General features: G+C 42.6%; 1 protein-coding gene across 11 annotated transcripts in view; it reads right to left on the minus strand.

Moving 5' to 3' along the window:
* Positions 1 to 239: 239 nt before the first annotated feature.
* The window catches only part of TP53INP1 (tumor protein p53 inducible nuclear protein 1), a 60,011-nt gene continuing 40,624 nt past the window's right edge, over positions 240 to 19,626 (minus strand). Inside the window, exons 1-5 of one of the 11 annotated variants that reach the window (XM_042845101.2) lie at positions 16,967 to 17,254; positions 10,214 to 10,259; positions 9,973 to 10,086; positions 9,120 to 9,273; positions 240 to 3,936 (exon numbers count right to left, since the gene is read on the minus strand). In XM_042845101.2, the coding sequence (XP_042701035.1) occupies positions 3,687 to 3,936; positions 9,120 to 9,273; positions 9,973 to 10,084 (516 nt within the window). In that variant the 5' untranslated portion in view covers positions 10,085 to 10,086; positions 10,214 to 10,259; positions 16,967 to 17,254 and the 3' untranslated portion in view covers positions 240 to 3,686. Of the gene's footprint in view, positions 3,937 to 6,634; positions 6,669 to 9,119; positions 9,469 to 9,972; positions 10,260 to 15,703; positions 16,821 to 16,843; positions 16,867 to 16,966; positions 17,255 to 19,626 lie in introns of those variants that run through there. The other 10 variants (XM_005291610.5, XM_042845099.2, XM_042845100.2 and 7 more) reach the window with 10 other exon arrangements.

Below are 19,626 nucleotides of genomic sequence, written 5' to 3' on the forward strand. Positions count from 1 at the left end.
AGTTGGAACTTTGTTTACCCTTTGCCATTCCCACTTATGGGCCCCAAGAACACAATTTGTTTCACAGCTGACTGGAAGAGCAATGTAGACCATTACTATTATACCCCCAGAACAGAGAGAATTTTGAACTACAAAAGGTCATGTTGTAGTGATAATTGTATTTATAGACAGTGTCCAAAATTAGTGCTCAAACATTTGGAATTTAACTATAGTATGGAAAAAAGACTCAGACAAGCCACTTTAATAGGCCAATTTTTATTGATAGTTAAGATCATATGTTTCTTCATAAAGTGCAAGATGCACCATGAAATCAAAATAGAAGGAAGGTGTGTTATTAAATACACATTGTTTAAGCAATGCTACTTTTTGGCAAAGTGCTGTATTTTGTTGTTGTTCAGCTTGTATCAAACTGCCTATTCAAACTAAGAGCCAGACAACCTTTGATATCAAAAGAACCGCTACAAGTAGAGAAAGTGGCTCCAGAAAGAAGCTGCCATATATGCATAGACTGATGTACAGTATTTATCTTAACTGAAATGTCCCTTTTGAATTTTCAAGTTTGCTGTGTACAAGTTAAACCTAGAAGGCACAGGTTTGTTTACAACACATCTGTCTATTGACCGATACATACGGAAACACAGTTTCAACAAAATTAATGAATCAGCATCTGAGGCAGTGCAAGGCCTCCACTTTTACAAGAAACAATATGTTTTACTACTGTTCAAAAACCATATAAAAAGCCACACAACTCACACACTACTAGAGAACAACAACAAAAAAACTGCCCAAGAACTCCAGGCACAAAATAGAACTAGTAACATAAATATGCAAGACAAAACTAACAAAAAAAAGTTACTGATAAAGTATTGATAGATAGAGATATCTATCTCTCATACAATATAGCATGGTTTCCAATATTAAGAATTGAGAGGCACAGCTTTTGTGCAACAAAAAAGTTTATATCCTGAAAGATATAGGATTTCATCACTAGAAAGTTATCCAGTAATATAGTATAAAAAAAGATTAGTATCTCCCAGTTTTTAGGAGCAGTCTGACATTGCGTTTACTTGCCAATTGAAAAAAGGCGGCTCCACTTATAATGCTTGGGAGCCATGCACTTCCCCACCCCACCCCCACTAAAAAGTTAAAGAATTACAAAACCCTTTTAATTCAAAGGAGGTGGAGATGCCATCTTCCTTCATTTAAACTTTAGGAAAATTAAAGCTGAAGGAAATTAGTTATTTAGGAAGAGAAAAATTAAAGCAAGGAGTCTCCTGAGCTGGAAAGTAAGTGGGGGTGGGGGAGGGGGGGGGAAAGAGATGAAAGAAGGACAGAGGAAAAGTTGAAATGAAAAGGAATGATACCAGAAGCAACATTAAGATCTCAGTGAGCAAATGAGAGAGATACACTAGGAATTGAGATTGGTGAAGCTACAAAATTATTCTTGGATAAATAACTGAGAGTTTCTAGCCCAGAGGAAAATATCATTGTATATATATATATGGATATGCATCACTAAAAAAAAGAAGAGGTAAGATCATAAATCATCTACATTCTGAATTGGCATTAAGCACTTAGACTCACACAATCACTCAAAGAAAAACCTATGTTCCATATCACTGGAAATTTTAAAGAACAGGTTAGACTGAACACCTTTCAGCGGTGATACAGGCTAAGTGCAAGGGGCAAGACTAGATGACTTCCCGGCATTTCTAGGAATATACCCCAGTAAGATGACAGGAGTACAAACAAAAGCAAGGTAGATAGTGCTACATTTATAGATACACATGGCAGTTAAACTGTTAACTAAAACCAGGAAAAAATGGAGTATTTGAAGGGAATTGGGGACCAGAAGGCTATTTGCTACAGGATTAGGAAGATTACTCTCCACAAGAGTTCAGGCTGCATCTATTATATGCAGTGCTACTCATACTGCAAGATTACTACAAGGCATTAGGTTTTTGTATCAGCAAAATTGAAACATTTGGCCATATTTCAAAGAACATTTCATAGGTTTGAAATAATTCTTAAGCATTATCGGTTTCATCTAATCACAAAAATTAAAGCCAACCATATACATGTTTTATAGTGTTGAGGCTTTTCCACATGATTTCAGCTGGAAGACACTGTTGAATGTGACTAACATTGATATGCCTTAGCAGCAAATGCAGGAAAAGCAGTGATCACAGATGAAGTACTGGAAACAAAAGAGGAAGAGTAAAGCTTCACTGTTCTCCCCTGTTCCTTGATTTACTCCAATTATCTATCATGGTTGATTTTGTAGTGTGGCTGTCTGGAAGTATCTGCACTGTCAAATTTGGTACCTTTGCCTTTCAAGGCATGCTTTCTTCCAGAAGATCATGCAAGATTTTAATAACTTTAAGAGAATGTTTAATGTTCTGTACTTTCCCCTCTCCCCCACTAGTCTAGAAAATTAACATCAAGTTAGATATTTTTCTGCTTTTATGCCACATGAGCAATGAAATATCCACTGTTAATATAGCTCCTACATCTCCACTTTTATATACCCTCCTAGCACTGCTTAATTCCGGAAGACCAGTAGTGTTAGAATGTTTTTATAATGTTATGCCTTTCATCACTTCCAGGCATGGCCACCTCAACTTTATTCTCTCATTGGGAAAGAATTGGGAAGGGTGCAAGACCTCATCTGGAAACAGGTTTTCCATCCAGTAGTTTGTGAGCCATTCCTAATCTATCACTTGAAATGAATTGATTTATTCGAGGCAGTAATCAGCAGCTCAGAAACCCATCCGTACTTGCCATCCACCAGAATAGGTTCTGTAGAAGGTGTTTCAGCTATGGATGGACCTATTACAGAAGACAGTCAGTCTAGCCCTTTCTCCTTGGATCAGACTACAGATAAACTAAACCAAGTTTTGGGAGGTATGTAATGGATGCATCCTCTCCCAAAGAAAAGTGGAGACAGGAAAAAAGAAAAAAGGAAAAAAAAGAGCATGATCTAAAATACTGGTGGAATCTTTGGGTTAAGTGTCTATATTTAATAACCCATAGGTCTACTTTTCATTTCACTCCATATAAAGGCACAAAGTTTGTCCCTCTCCAATACCTGTGACATTTGTGCCACCTCTTATTCCAGTATTATCAGGTGGACATTTTACTCTCTTCTGCTGCTTATATGAAGTAACTGTTTAATGAAAGTAGATAATATCTAGTTTAGATTAAATCTAGAGTTATCCTTCTTTCAATAAGAGTTTAGAGACATCTACTTCAAATCCATTGGCAACTATAGCCTTTTAATGCTTATGTTAGAGTATAACTGTGTACACAGTATATACAGACATACAAAGCTGTCAAAAGCACTGGTTATTAAAGTGTATGGTTGACCCCAATAATTTTGTAACTTCATACGACTGAAGAATGCATGTTCCATCTTTGTTAGAATTTTCTTTAAAAACCCATCCAAACGTCGTAGTAAAGTTAAAAACCACACTCACACACATTTCCAAAACACTGAAATATTTAAGATAACCATTTAGGACCTATAGCAAGGCATTTTGTGATACACTATATGTAAATGTGGTTTCAAACTAATTAACACTAGTCACGATTGTATTCAAATGATTGATCACACCTTCATGATCTATACATTAAAACAAGAGCAAGCTAAGAACAATTAACCGATAGGATTAAAACCTCAAAAGCCTTCAGTAATTGTACTGACGCTGGCAAGGCTGGTGAACAAACAATCCATTGTGCTTGATTTGCCGAGAGTGGCAATCCCTGGTAAGATTTTGGCGACGGAGACTGTTCCTATTGAGATGGTGTCTTTCGTTATGTTCTTTTACCCACTGGGTCGGACGAAAACTCTTGGTTTGTTCCAGAAAACTTGAGTGAGCAGCAAGAGTGGCAACGTAGCAATGAATATGCTGCCCCATTTCATTTCGTGCTTCCATTCTAAAATTTAACATACAAATGTTAGTTACAGTTCAGCTAGCACTCCGAGATCTAGGTAAGTTTATTAAGGGAATGTATTTTCTTCTAGCTGAATGAATATAGATAGGCTTGGAAGGATTAGTTTTGTATCAGTAAATGTCACTAAACATCAATTTCACCACACACACATACACACACAAATATTTCTATCAATAGAAATGTACAAATAGGTAAAGTAAGAAAAATGCTGCTTCGAGAACTTAAGAGCTTGATTTCAGGATATTTACTGGGTATACTTTGAAATGTAATGTTGACAGTTTGTATTTTAATGGTTAGAATGCGTTGACTTTTTGGATCTCAATGTGTAATGCCATTAAATTATTGTCTGACATCCCCACTGCCTGGCCCTTCCACCCCTAATAATCTCCTGCAACTGGGAGAATTTAAATAGATAAAGATAAAAAAGTGCTTAAAACACAGATCTAATCCATCAAAGTTATTTAAAAATAATCATATTCTGCCAAGCCTAAATATAGATGTTTACACAAATCACTTCCAGTAGTTGACCCTATCCTATCACACTAGGCATGAAGTTTTCTGATGTAGTTCTTTAGCATGTTTTAGGGAGTGAGTTGATAATAGGTCTGTTTCCTCTACCCTCATCCCTCTGTAAAGGACTGTGCTATATTTAATCTTTTGGGTATAATGCACTTTCCAGCTTGCTATTATACATGAACTAATGGTATAATGCCCAAAAGATTGTATAATGTATTAAATACAGAAGGCAGCATGTATTTCACTATCCTCAGACGAATTAGTAAATATTTACTAGATGTTATGGTTAAAGGTCATCTTGCACAGGATAGTTTAGGCTGTGTGAAAATAAAGGGCACTAAATAAAAGATTGTTTGGATTTTCTTGCATGGCTGGCAACCAAAACATGATGTTCATGCATAAGACCTGGAAAGTTAGACCACTTAAGCCACTGAAGTCAGACCAGCTGTGTGAAATGCCATGAGTAACTAAAGATCTTTCTTCAGCCTGTCCTTTTGATTCCCTCAATGCCTCTCAAAGTCAGACTGCTGTAGAGACATCCCATCGCACAGTATGGGGTATCACCAACCTATGCAAGGGTGGGAGAATACATCAGTAAAATGTCTCTTGCCTCCCACCCCCACAGCCTGACATACGGTGTTTAAGGGTTGGTGTTGTTAAGTTTTGTAACATAAGAGCTTTCCAGAGCCCATGCAAATTTTTAAAAACAACTTCCATGAACCTCTTCATCAAGGTGGCATGATAGTGGTGACATTACCTGTATAGCAGACGCTTTTATGGGACACGACGTGGTAGTATGCAACTTTACCACCACCCTTTTTGGATGACTCAAAGTTTAGGAGCCCATGCCTTCCCTGTGCTCAGGGGACAGAGGATGGGGCCCTCAGGGAGTCAGCTATAACAAATTCAGCCCTAGCAAGTCTGTTTCCACTAGTGGAAGAACCTTACACTCGTGGAAAATCTGTATAGTAGAACATACTGCTATGCCCCCAGCAAAGAGTTGAAGCCAAAACACTTTCACTTTGTGCCAGCAGAGCAGCACAAAATGAATGGATTGAAGGATATGGGCCCCAAGATGAATTATGCATTGAATGCCTATCCCAGAGTTACCTCCCTTTACAGATTATTAAAACTGACAGACAAGAGCCAATCAGTATAAATGTCCAAGTTGACATTCTGCCCTTCACTCACCCTAGTCATTTCACACTGGAATTGCTCTTATTCTTTCCTTTTATGCTGATCAACTGAACTTGCATGTAGGCGCCTGTAATTATGGTACTACCACTGGCTACACGTGATGCATTAACATGTTTTTAGAAGCAACATGTCAGAGCTGAAACTCTGAATGAAGACAGTAATAAGGGAAGTTCTGGAACAAGCACAGTTATGGTAGCACAAATACAAGCATTACAACTATAAAACCATAATAGATCAGGCATTAGTAGACTAATTGTGTCATCAGCCACAGAAGTGCATCAATAGTTCACTAATACATACATGGATTTCATATTGTCCAGAACAATAAGCCACAGTGTATGTATTAGTGAGCTAGTGATGCACTTTGAGACCCACCCACCTACCCACCCCCCTCACCTGGGCTTCTGATGGAAGGGGAATGTAAACATAGTGGGAGATGGAGTCAGGCGATCTGGGCTCTGACACTCAAGTGGGTGTTTTTCTCCACTGGAGATGTACCCCCAGTGACTTCACTGTTTGCACATAAAAGCTAGCAAGATTGGAACCCTAAAGATTCTTAAACTGATCATCAACATTTTTAAAAGCCACTATTATAATAATATAAAATATAATAATATTGAGATATACCTATCTCATAGAACTGGAAGGGATCCTGAGAGGTTATTGAGTCCAGTCCCCTGCCTTCACTAGCAGGACCAAGTACTGATTTTGCCCCAGATCCCTAGGTGGGCCCCTCAAGGATTGAACTCACTACCCTGGGTTTAGCAGGCCAATACTCAAACCACTGAGCTATCCCTCCCCCCTACTTAGCAGTATATTTTGCTTGTTATAGCAGAATTAGAATTGACCAAATAACTTAAGTTGACACAGAGGTTAGTCTTAAAACTGGTACAGTTTTGATAGACAAGTCTATTTACAAAGCAGACCAATCAAACAAAAAGTACTGTCCCAAAGCAGTAGTACTTACTGTGCCAGTGTGCCTTAAGCAGCTTTTCCTGGCCCTACAATGTTAAATGGCCAACCATTAAACAACTAGAGACTTCAAGACAACATTTTATTGTATTGTCAGCTTAGTTGAACAGTTATTACATCTTCTCTCAGTTATGGTATTTCATCTCAACTTTAACGTTTTAGAGTGAAACAGTTACAATTTTGTTCTCCAAAATAATTACCTTGTACAGGAAATTATGGACAAAATATTTAGCCAAGATCGTCAAAAAGGCATTTAGGCATCTAATTCCCATTAATTTAACTGAGTCTTAGTATTTAATAGCGTTACTTGGGCCACATCCTCAGTTGAATGCACAGCTCCATTGAATTCAGAGGAATGATGCTGATTTACACCAAGTGAGTATCTGGCCTTTTAATTTAATTTTATATTTAAGTAGTGCTGCATTATAAAGAGATGCAAGATATAGTTCTGGAATGGCTTATACCAGCATCCCTAAGTTATACAAAGCCATCACAATAATTCAATATCTGAATTTGAGGAAAGGGGAAGGCGACAGATCCATCTACTCTTGAATGACACAATTCTAACTCAAATTTCACCATCTCCATTTTGCAACCATTTCTGTTACATTGCTGCTACTGACTGTAGGTTCTTACAAACTAGTCTATTCTGTTTTCATTGTATTATGTCCATCCCCATGGTATTAGGGTACTCTACAGTTGACAGATTTCTTCAGAGCCCAATTTTCAGAGGTGCTGGGTACCCACCGCTCCCACTGACTTCAGCCAGAGCTATGGTGCTCAGGATCTCCCAAAGAAACAGGCCCCTGATACCAAAAACACAGAGTTTCAGTGTCAGCCCCATGCTTGTTAGACACGGGCTTAGGTCGCTTTACCAAAAATCACCCATTTTCTTTAAAGTGTTGCAAACCAACCAACTACAGGTATGGGAACTAGGCTGCCATTGAAGTCAGTGATAATTACTTGCACGTTGCTACACACAGAACCAAACTCACCATAAGATGATCCTTGTTCATTCTTATTAAAGAGGATGAACACTAGAAGCAGGCCAAATTTGTCCAGCCCTTCTGAACAAGGGCCCCAGAAGTTACGTTCATATTTCTCAGAATTTGACCATATGGGAAAAACGTGTGGGGTCATAAAGGAAACATGTTTGCTATCTCAACAATAGCTTTTGCTACCAGGCAAATATTGCATGATAGGTTGGAGTCTGTGGCCATTCTGCATGGTTACCTCCTTAGAATTCAGATCCTAGTGGAAGAATAAATTTCTGACTTTAACAAGAGAAAATAAATTGTTTATTGGTGGCCTTCCCAATTCGCAGGGTCCCAGAGCTTGGGCTGAGCCCAAAAGTCTACACAGCAGTTGAATAGCTCCTTAGCCTGAGCCCCATGAGCCTGATTCTACTGGCACAGGCCAGCCGCGGGTTTTTAACTGCGATGTAGGCATATCCCCAGACTTCATGTGACCTGACCTTGGATAAATCACACGTGTTTCCCCCCTCGGGTTCCTAGTCTCTGCAATTGAGATAGTACTTCTCCCACCTCAAAGGGTGGTTGTGAGGACATCATCTATGTTTGTGAGGCACTTTAGATACTACAGGGGTGGGCACAAATACCTTTTATCATTTTTATTGCTCTCTTCTGGTTTAGAAATCCTGCTCTATGAGGAAAAGTTAAAAAACTAGGCATGGTTAGTCTTGAGAAAAGATGACTGAGGGGAGACCTGATAACAGTCTTCAAATATCTTAAGCACTGTTATAAAGAGGAGAGGAAAGTGATAAAGAGGAGGTAAGGAGGGTGAGGACACGTTGTTCTCCATGTCCGCTGAAGGTAGGACAAGTAGTACTGGGCTTAATCTGCAGCAAGGAAAATTTAGGAAAAATTTCTAATATTTAACCTAACTATAAGGATAGTTAAGCACTGGACTAGGTTTCCAAGAGAGATGTGAAATCCCCATCATTGGAGATTTTTAAGAAGATGTTAGACAAACTCCTTTCAGGGATGTTCAAGGTATTCTTGGTCCTGCTTCAGCTCAGGGAGCTAGACTGGATGACTTCTGGAGGTCCCTTGCACTCCTACATTTATAGGAAGCACCTAGATAGACTATCCTATCGTATCAGTTGTGCAAGTAACTTCATCTGACTTCAACAGGAATGGAGTGTACAACTAATGGGATAATTAGGCCCCAGAAGTATTAATTACAATGCCAAAACCGGACAGCTGATTATTCACTCCCAGCTCAGCCACCATGTATACGAGTTTTAAAATCAGGCATAAAGCTATGATCAGCTTATCTTAAAATGTTGGGAGAATTTGTGCTTGGTTCATTCACTTAAAACTGAAGCTTCTAATGACTTCTTCAGGCATTTGGGCTAAGCAAGTTGTAACCAGGTATTTTACTGTACTCCTTTGCACTCAGCAGTAATTCATGGCCTATATATTTACATCATATTGCCAATAGAAAAATAAAAAACTTACCTTGGACTACTCGGATTATGAAATGCCTCATCTCCACAGCTAGTCTCATTTAGACTGTGACAGGTATTATGGACAGCATATACAGACATGCTGGGATGTTCAATTAGAAGGTTCTCCATAGGACTGGTTTCCACCTTGATAGTGGTTAATCCACCTGCAGTAAAACATGGGGGAGGGGTAATAAACCAGCTCTCCTCCATGGGACACGAGTCAAACTGGATGAAGCAAGACTCGCTGGCATCAGCCAAACACTCTAAGGAAGTCGGTAAACAAGAAAAGACTGGGGAGTGGTCAGCAGCTGATGTTTCATTGATGTCTGCTTCTTCTGTTGAAAAGTTAGTGCAAGTGTCTAGTGGAGGTTGTCCATTGTTCCAGTTGCCACAGTTGAGATTAAGTCATCACAGATAGATGAATGCAGGAGATGGAGATCAGCAAGTTCATGTGGAGCAAGTAGGGGATAAAACAAACAAAAAGGTCTATCATCAGCATGTACACAAGCATTTTACACACAAACAAATAAAAGGGAGGTGATCAGGAAACTCTTTCCCACGTCAGATAAAAAAAAAAAAAATCAGGAGTATTGCCAGAAAAGTGATACAATTGTGTAATAGAGATTGCTCAGTGTCAAATAAATATTATCTGTACAAGTTCAGACCGTAAGTCTTATGAAACTGACATCAGTTTCCCTAGTCAGCTTACACAAGATGTTTTGTGGTTCATTGTTTTACACAAATCCATGTTATTTACGCTTAGGCTAAAAATTCCTTTGGAGCTACTGGCTTCCTTATACAGAAGTGTGATAATATAACTGCCTGCTTCCTGCTGTAGAGGTTATATTTAACAGACATCTTACCTATAAAGTCAACCAGAATCCATTCATCATCTTCTTTTTCACTGAACTCTGGCTCTTGGCTGGACAAGTTATTGATCTCTCCCACAAACATATTATTCAGCCTCTGGAACATTACTAAGGCAAGAATGAGACTTTGGCTAGTAAGTCTTTGTATCCAAAAATTCAAGACACGGGCTCACACTTATACTAGCAAACTGGCAGAGATAGGAGAATAAAGTGCATAGATGCTTTATCAGCTTACGTATGGAACATGGAGAGTCATGGTTTGTAAACAGTTTATACAAAACCTGCAAAGAAGAAAAGAGTGGTCTTAATGCTAAAGCAATTAATCTATTTGTAAATAACAAATAAGAACTCAGATAGGGCCAATTCTTGACTGCAGGTTTTGGGCAATGACCTACATGAGTGGTTTTCACCTTTTTCCTGGAGACCCAGTTGAAGAAAATTGTTGATGCCCGTGACCCAACAGAGCTGGAGATGGGGGTTTTGGGATGTGGGAGGGGCTCAGGGCTGGGGCAGAGGGTTTGGGTGTGAGGGTGAGGGCTGCAGGGGGAGGGGCTGGGAATGAGGGGTTCAGGGTGTGAGAGGGGGCTCTGGGCTAGGGTGCAAGGGGGGTCAGAACTCTGAGCTGGGGGTGCAGGCTCCGGGGTGGGGATGAGGGGTTTGGGGTACAGGAGGTGGCTCTGGGTTTGGGGGGGGCTCAGGGCTGGGGCAGGGGATTGGGGCACAGGCTTACCTCAGGCAGCTCCCAGTCAGCGGTACAGCCGGGGTGCAGAGGGAGGCTTCCCACCTGTCCTGACACCGCAGACCACGCTGCGCCATGGAAGCGGCCAGCACCAGGTCCGGCTCCTAGGCGGAGGCACGCAAGCAGCTCCATGTGGCTCTTGCCCACAAGTACCACCCCTCCCAGCTCCCATTGGCTGGGAACCGGCCAACGGGAGTGCGGAGCTGGTGCTCGGGGTGGGGGCACCACATGTAACCATTTGGCCCCCCTGCCTAGAGGCCGGACCTGCAGCGCGGTGTCGGAACAGGTAGGCACTAGCCTGTCTTAGCTGGGCAGCACCACCGACGGGACTTCTGGTGCTGACCAGAGCTGCTAGGGTCCCTGGGTGCTGAGCAAGGTGACCCAGTGCCTAACATGCCGCGACCCAGTACTGGGTCGCGACCTGAACTTTGAAAAACACTGGACTACATGACTCAAAGTATGTGCCATGAGGTGATATTACACTTTCATTGGCCCATAGCATCCCCTGCCAACAAGCTGAACCACAGGAAGAAGCCTGATGGAGGAAAGGCCCAGCAAGGCTCGCATCACAGGGTGCCTAAAGCCCTCCATCTGAATTCTGCCCCACATGCAAAGGTCTGCATAGCTCCTGGCCCCATCCCCACAGATCTGCAGGAATGGGAGAGAGGCAAGGGCCATCTATGCAGAGACCCTGTGCTCTAGAACCCCTGGGATCTTCCGGCCAAAGTGGCAACATTACTTATGACCTCCCCTGGGAACCTTTCCTCCTTCTAAGTAAGTGGGGGGGGGGGGAGGGACTCTACAGAAGAAGTGATACAGTCTGAAGCTGTATTACATAAGTAGTCCATGTTGTGGGGGTGGAGGGAGGATTGTAAACCTATGCACATGCCCCAGTCCTGCAGAGAGCCCTCTGCAGGGTCCCATTGATGTAGAATGTAGGTAGCTGACCCTCTCTGTATTGAGCAGAGAAGGCATACACAGAAAGTACCACCATCCTTGTGCAGTTCAGGGGCTCTGCTTGAACATTAAACACATTACAGAAGAAAACATAATCAGGTTCACAGGCGCACTAGCATGGTTATTAAGTGGGATCCTTTTCACAGTGATTAGTTAAATACTACTGTGTTCTGTGAGGTTCTACTTAATTAATGCAAATGCTGGCTGCACCACCACAATTTGAGAATAAAGTTGCTTCCTTACATTTCATGATAAGCAACATTAATTTCCCAACAGAAGACACTTCCCTAAATGTATATTTAAGAGACTATCAGTTTCAGCCTGGACTCATATTTATTTATTTATTTTGTGGTTGAAGCTGAAAAAACATTAGCCATTTAACAATAATTAAAAAAAAAAAAAAGTCCAAGTTCCTGGGATCACCACAACTGCACATGAGATCACCTGTTGTAGTCACTATATTTGAACCATTAACAGAGTTCAAATGATGGTGTCAAAATGCTATACTTTAACAGAAATATTCAGGTATTTAAACTACAGTCATTTATTTTAAGCACCTCTAGCTATATTTCCACCTATTAAGTTAATTATTAGAATGTGTGTGTAAACACAATGTATCACTTATACATCTCTCCTCTCTTCCTGGAACTAGCCTATGTTTATGACAGACAAGGTAAATTAGAGACATTTACATAAAAAGGTATGAATTTCTATATTCAGATAGTTTTATCTTGCACTCTCACAAGCTATACTAGAGAAGACATTCAAAATAACTGTTCAAAGCACAGCAAAACAAAGTACATAAATTTAATTTAAGGGAGATTATGTTTACAGAACATGAACTCCAAATTTCTGTCTTGAACCAAAGATGCCTTTGCATTGGATACCAGAAAGAGAGACTTTTGCTGGTTACTTCTGTTTATCATTGGAGTGTCTCTCCTGTTTGTTAAGCCACCTAGGAACTGGTTTACATTCTGACATTGGGATCCAATACTATTGGTGCTTCTCAATTTGTTGTACTTCTGCAGCACATGGGATGTCAGACAGAGGCTGAAAAATAAGAGTATTAATCAAGAACCATTGTAACCCTAGATAATTAAAGTGTCAATGGTTCCTATAAATATAGCTGGGGGCAGCATAAACTGGGGTTGGTGCTATTTGGTTTGCTATGCAGCTCTAAGTGTGTTTACTGGGTAGGCTAAGCAGTATAATAGTGTATTATAGTTGACTGAGAGTTGTGTGTGTGAAAGGACAGCAAAATAAGGTCTAGCCAATTCTTGTATGCAAGAACTTGGTTCCTAAACTTTTATCCCCATGCTAAAACCACTAACAGTGTCTTGCTCAGCGGTCTCTTGGCAACCACCACGAGGCTCCAAAAAAGCAAGTTTTAATCAAAACTGAAAGAGGTACAGGTAACATTAGCTGTTACTGCTCAAGAAAGATCTTGGAATCATAGTGGCTAGTTCTCTGGAAACATCTACTTCATGTGCAGTAGCAGTCAAAAAAAACCTAACAGAATGTTAGGAACCATTAGGAAAGGGATAGATATATATACACACCATACCACTAAATAAATGGTACTCCCACACCTTGAATTCTGGTCACCCCATCTCAAAAAAGACATATTAGAATTGAAAAAGGTACAGAGAAGAGCAACAAAAATGACTAGGGTATAGAACAGTTTCCATACAAGGAGGGATTAAAGACTGGGACTGTTCATCTTGGAAAAAGAGAGGACTAAGGGGGGGATATGACAGAGGTCTACAAAATCATGAACGGCGTGAAGAAAGTAAGTATTTATCTTGTCACATAACATAAGAACCAGAGGTCACCCAAGGAAATTAATAGGCAGCAGATTTAAAAACCAAACAAAAGGAAGGACTTCTTCACACAACGCACAGTCAAGCTGTAGAACCTGTTGCCAGAGGATGTTGTGAAGGCCAAAAGTATAACTGGGTTCAAAAAAGAATTAGGTAAGTTCACAGAGGATAGGTTCATCAATGGGCCAGGATGGCCAGGGATGCAACCCTATGCTCTGTCCCTAAGACTCTAATTTCCAGAAGCAAGGACTGGATGACAAGGGATGGATCTCTTGATAATTGCCCTGTTCTGTTCATTCCTTCTGAAGCATCTGGCACTGGCCACTGTCAGAAGAGAGGCAACTGGGCTAGATGAACCATACTAGGTCAGACCTTTCTTATGTTCTTACTATGACAAAGTGTTTCTCCATCCACCATAACAGCTTTCAGTGCATTGACTTGAACAAAGTGGCCACCATTTTGTAAACTTAATTTTCTACCATACAGTATAGTTACTGCTTAGGTATTTTATCTGCAGTCAGGTTCACTGTATTGTGCTTCTTACAAGTAGAGATATCTACACAGAAGAATGTCTACAAGGTAAGGTTGTCAGCCCAAATATTTACTGACCACAACACTGGTCCCACTGTAAAATTCCTATCAAATCCATTATAGTTCTAGAGAATGCAATAGCTTAACATGTATTGGGCTGAAAATATTACAAATGAAAAAACTGAAACTTCACCAGGAGTCAGTAAAAGTGATGCATGTTTTCTAGCTCCACCTTAATTTATGTACTGTTTTCAGTTTGTTGGGTCAAATTTTACTTTTTAAACTTTCAGCCAAGGAAATACTAGGTGTGGGGAAGTTTATAAAAATTATTGTTGTTATTTTGAGAGGGGAAGAACAGGAGAGAAATAAAATGGATTCTTAAAGGAAAGCTTAAAATAAGACACCATTTTCATGGCAGGTCAACAATTAGGCCTAGCAGACTTTATAGTGTTCTTTGATGCATAAGGCAACAAGTGTGATTCTGAATAACTCAAACTTACTGTAGGTGGCATAATAGCCTCTCTGAAACAGTTATCCAGTTTCCAAGATGTGTTTGGCATTCTGAATATTGGTGGAATATGAAAAAGGAAGTTCCGCTGAACTGCTTTCAGAGGTAGATGATACAAAGGTATATATGTAAAATGATCAACTGATCACTCTACTTCAAAATATTTGCAGTTTATAAGACACCTAGCTTTTTGAGAAGCTATTGCAAGTGTGGTTTCTGGAAGTCTCCAGGTTCTCTCAAAGAAATCATGAGAACTTATCCATTCAGTGCCAATACTGTTATTAGAAAGGTCCAGTTGGAGTCATTGCTGTTCCTTACAAGATCAATGACAGTGAATAGACTTACAGGAAGTGTCTAAGAAACCACAGAACTGCTTTTTGCTGAAAATATGTAGGTTCTCAAATAAGACACCTCATCCCTCACACAAGGATTTAATAAAAATGAGAGGAGGTAGACAAAATATCAAGTACTGGATTGTAGCTCTGACTATGTGGCCACAGAGGAGTAAGGCCTACTACCCCTTACTCACTTGCATGGCTGTGTTAGCCATGCCCAGATCAGATCTTCAAACGTAGCTGTGTGGGGAGCAGGCACTGCACACCTGACACTTACATGCATACGTCACCTGTGAACAACTGGGTAGTAAAGGGGGAGATAAAGCAATGGTTCTGCCCAATATGCACTGGCCAGCAGAGCTGACAGGCTGCAGTCTGTACCACAAAAAGGGAAGAAACTTACTACACTTCACCTTCCAAGCAAGAGGGGAGCCCAGAGAAGAGTGCCGCCTTAGAGGGGGAAGCTCACACGAAGCCTGTTCCTCTAGGCTGAGGCTAACAGTCCACCCCTAAGTGAGACGAACGTTTCCAGGTACATTTGCACAAGTAAGCATTATGCTTTAATGGTTAATTGGCTTCCACAACCTCTACCTCACTCAAACATCATAATGGAGGGGTGCCAGCTGTTATGCCTGACAGAGGATTGTGATTTCAGGTGGAAAGTCCCCAGCAGGTGCAGATTAATTCTCCAGACAAAGAGCTTGCTTTGGGGCAAACAACAACAAAGAGGAAGGTGGGACCGGGCTGCTTCTGAGGGGCGTTTTTGTCCAGGTCTCTGGCCACCGGGGTCAGGCACTTTCCCTAAGGACTCAGCCCTGGGTTTAGATGACCTGACCTTGCAATCCGTTGCCCTCTCGCCTGTGGCTGAGTCACATCCTCTGGTTTGTTTTGATCGCTCGGAGCCCCCCTCTTCTAGGGCGGTGCCTGCAGGATGGCTGGGTTTGTCACACCTGACTAGCGCGCAAGCAAACACTGCCTTGAAAGCAGGGGCGGGGGGGAAGGTCCCTCCGCAACCAAGCAAATAGGCTCCGCACTGGCAGGAGGCGGCAACCCGACACCCCTCCAGCCCCTGGGCGGACCGGCCGCCCCGAACTCCTCCTCCCGGGGGAGGGGGGGGGGGAAAGAGAGAAAAGAGACAAAAGGGTCAAACTAGCAACGCAGCTACTTCGGCGTCTGCGAAGAGGAAGTTCAGGGAACAAACAAACAAGCGGATCGGTGCCTGCCCCCAGCAAGTCTGGGCCTCCCACCTCCTCCCATCTCTTCGGGGCAGAACTCACCCCCGCTGCGCGGTCCCACCTGAGCCCCAACTCCACCGTACGCGGAATCTCCCCGCGAGGGAGCGGAGGCGCGCGGGCAATCCGCGCAGAGAGCGGGGCAGCGCGTACCAGGAGCTGGGCGGAGGTGGGCGCTCCCCCGCACTCGGGCTGGGGAGTCCACAACGCAGCTCGCTGTCCGAGACATTTAGGGACACCCACTGCTCCCGACGACGAGTGGCAAAGTACAGGGGCAGTGCGCATCCCCCCACCCCCCAGAGGCAAAAGGACCCCCACTGTTACGCTGCTTGGGGGCAGCGTGTGCTCACAGTCACTCCATAGGGAAAGACCCTCCCATAAAAACGACATAAGCCTCTATTTTCAAAGGTGCCGAGCACCTGCGAGTTCCCCTAGGCTTCAAGGGAGTTTGCGGGTGCTCAGCGCCTTGAGCAGTCAGGCCACTGTCCCGATCGCCTGTAACCACGGAGAAAGAGATCTCTTCTGTTTCATAAAGTTTCTATCGAGCTAGTCTCCTGTCCAGGACCTAGGACTACTTTAGGAGTATAGTGGGGGGAGGGGGAGAAATACAGATCAGCCCCACACATAACGGCGACACAGACCGCTCTGCTCCCTCCCGGACATAGGCAGAGCCAGGGGTACGCTACTGGGCGTGGGGAAGACGCTCCAGTCCCGAAACCGTAACACCCCCGCCGCCAGCCTACCCTGTAGAGGACGCAGTCTGGGCATAGGGAACCTGAGGTGGCTGCTGTGTCCGGGGGGGTCCGACTCGCACTATCAAGCTGCCAGGGCCACTTCCAGACTGGATACAAATCTCCACTACTCACCTTCCAGAGACAGGAGGAGGCGGACGGCAGCAATGACTAGTGAGGTAGATGAGGGGAGGCAGCGATTGGCCCCGGGCTCTGCAGAACCGTTCCTGGGGTCCCGGGTCTTGTTTCCACAGCCACCTCCGTCCGACTCGGTTCCCTGCGAACCTTTTGTTGTTATAGAATCCAGCGAACAGCTGATCGGCCCCGGCCGCCCCAGGCCCCGCCCCGGCTCCCCGGGGCCGGGCTAGGGTTCAGACCCCACCAATGTGAGCAGAGCGGGGCTCGGGGCCGCGCCGGGACAGGCTGTCACTAACGCACGTGATCCGGCCCAGAGCCACAGAGAAAGTCTGCAGCTAGGAACAAGCCCAGGCAACAAAAGGAGAGGGAGAGAAAGAGAGAAGGGGGGAGCGGAAGGGAGGGAGAGAGAAACTGCAAAAAGAAGAGATAAGGGAAGAAGAGGGGACGAGAGAGAGAGAGATTGAGCGAACAGATGCAGGGATAAGAAGAGGGGGAAAAGGGGAGAGAAAAGATTTGAAAGAAGTGAGGAAGCACTCAGATTCCATGGTGATGGACCCGGAGTAAGAGCCTAAAAAGAGAGCGAGCAAAGGGGAATAAAATGGAGCTAATAAAGAGTCAGACAGATAAGGGGACACAGCATCAATTTGCAAGTTGGTATATATGTACAGACACTACTGTATGCATAGATACATTATTTAGGCTGAACCTAACTCCCTAGAGTTTGCTTCATGCATAGACACATCAACTCTAACTTCACCACAATCAAACTGATCTGCCTGAACTTTCATTTGCAAGCTCTTTGCTTAGAATGGAGCATTTCTAGAATTTGGGACAAATTGGACAAGGCATATGGGAGATATAATTGGACAGGAGTTTATGTGCATTTCAGTTGTGAGATAGTTTCCTGAGTTGTGGGTTCTGATTTTTTATTTGTTGGGGTTTTTTTAAAAAAATTTTTTGGCTTGTCCTATTTCCAAAATGACTTGGCCTAGAAAGTGCTACATTGTTTTGGCGAGAGATGTGACACTTTTGACAAGTTTTGGGAGTGGTGGAATTGCTTACTTATTAACAATGGTTTCCATATACTTTAAAAAGTCTGCTTGGACCACTGCAGAATTAAGCATCAGCGGGGTAGCCGTGTTAGTCTGTATCCACAAAAACAATGAGGAATCTGGTGGCATTTTAAGACTAACAGATTTATTTGGGCATATCTTTCTTGGGTAAAAAACCCACTTCTTCACATGCATGGAGTGAAAATTACAGGTGCAGGCATAAATATACTCACATATGAAGAGAAGGGAGTTACCTTACAAGTGGAGAACCAGTGTTAACAAGGCCAATTCAGTCAGGGTGGATGTGGTCCACTCCCAATAACTAATGAGGAGGGAATACCGACAGAGGAAAAATTGCTTTTGTAGTGAGCCAGCCATTTCCAGTCCCTATTCAAGCCCAAACTAATGGTGTTAACTTTGCAAATGAATTGTAGCTCAGCAGTTTCTCTTTGAAGTCATTTTTTGAAGTTTTTTTGCTGAGGAATGGCTACTTTTAAATCTGTTATTGATTGTCCAGGAAGATTGAATTGTTCTCCTACCGGCTTTTGTATGTTACCATTCCAGATGTCTGATTTGTGTACATGTATCCTTTTACGTAGAGACTATCCGGTTTGGCCAATGTACATAGCAGAGGGGCATTGCTGGCACATGATGGCATATATCACATTAGTAGATGTGCAGGTGAATGAGTCTTTGATGGTGTGGCTGGTGTGGTTGGGTCCTATGATGGTGTTGCTAGAGTAGATATGGGGACAGAGAAGGCAACAGGGTTTGTTATAGGGATTGATTCCTGAGTTAGTGTTTCTGTGGTGTGGTGGGTAGTTCCTGGTGAGTATTTGCTTCAGGGTGGTGGAGCCATCTGTAAGCGATGGCCCCACCAAGGCTTGTGAGAGTGGGGGATCATTCTCCAGGATAGGTTGTAGATCGTTGATGATGCGCTGGGGGCTGTACGTGATGGCCAGTGGAGTTCTGTTATTTTCCTGGTTGGGCTTGTCCTGTAGTAGGTGACTTCTGGGTACCTGTCACTGCATATTTGTAGCTATACAATCATAACTGATTGTTGTAAGAAACAACAGTGGGGAAGAGAGGAATAGATGGGCCCAGTCTGAAAGGAATATGAGAGGAAGCCACATAAGAACAGGGGAATCCAGAGTCTGGTTATAGGTAGCTCAGATGCAGATGACACAAAGACTGGGGGATTGGAAAATAATGAAGAGGAGAGAGAGGTACAGAAAAATCTAGATTGCTTGCACCCAGCTTACCAAACAATGTGTATTTTAATATATCCAAATGTAAAGTCATACATCTAGGAACAAAGAACACGGGCTTTACTTACAGGATGGGGGAGACTTTATTCTGGAAGAAATGAATCAAAGAGACTTGGGGACCATAGGGGATATTCAGCTGAACATGAGCTCCTTGTGAAACATTGTGGCCAAAAAGGGCTAATGTGATCTCTGGATGTATAAATGGGAATACTAAGTAGGAGTAGTAAAATTATATTACCACTGTATTTGACAGAGATGTGAATGCTACTGGAATACTGTGTCCAGTTCTGGTGTTCACAATTCAACAAGGATGTTGAAAAATTGGAGAAGGTTCAGA

The sequence above is a fragment of the Chrysemys picta genome, chromosome 2, assembly GCF_011386835.1.
Source record: "Chrysemys picta bellii isolate R12L10 chromosome 2, ASM1138683v2, whole genome shotgun sequence".
Taxonomy (NCBI): domain Eukaryota; kingdom Metazoa; phylum Chordata; order Testudines; family Emydidae; genus Chrysemys; species Chrysemys picta.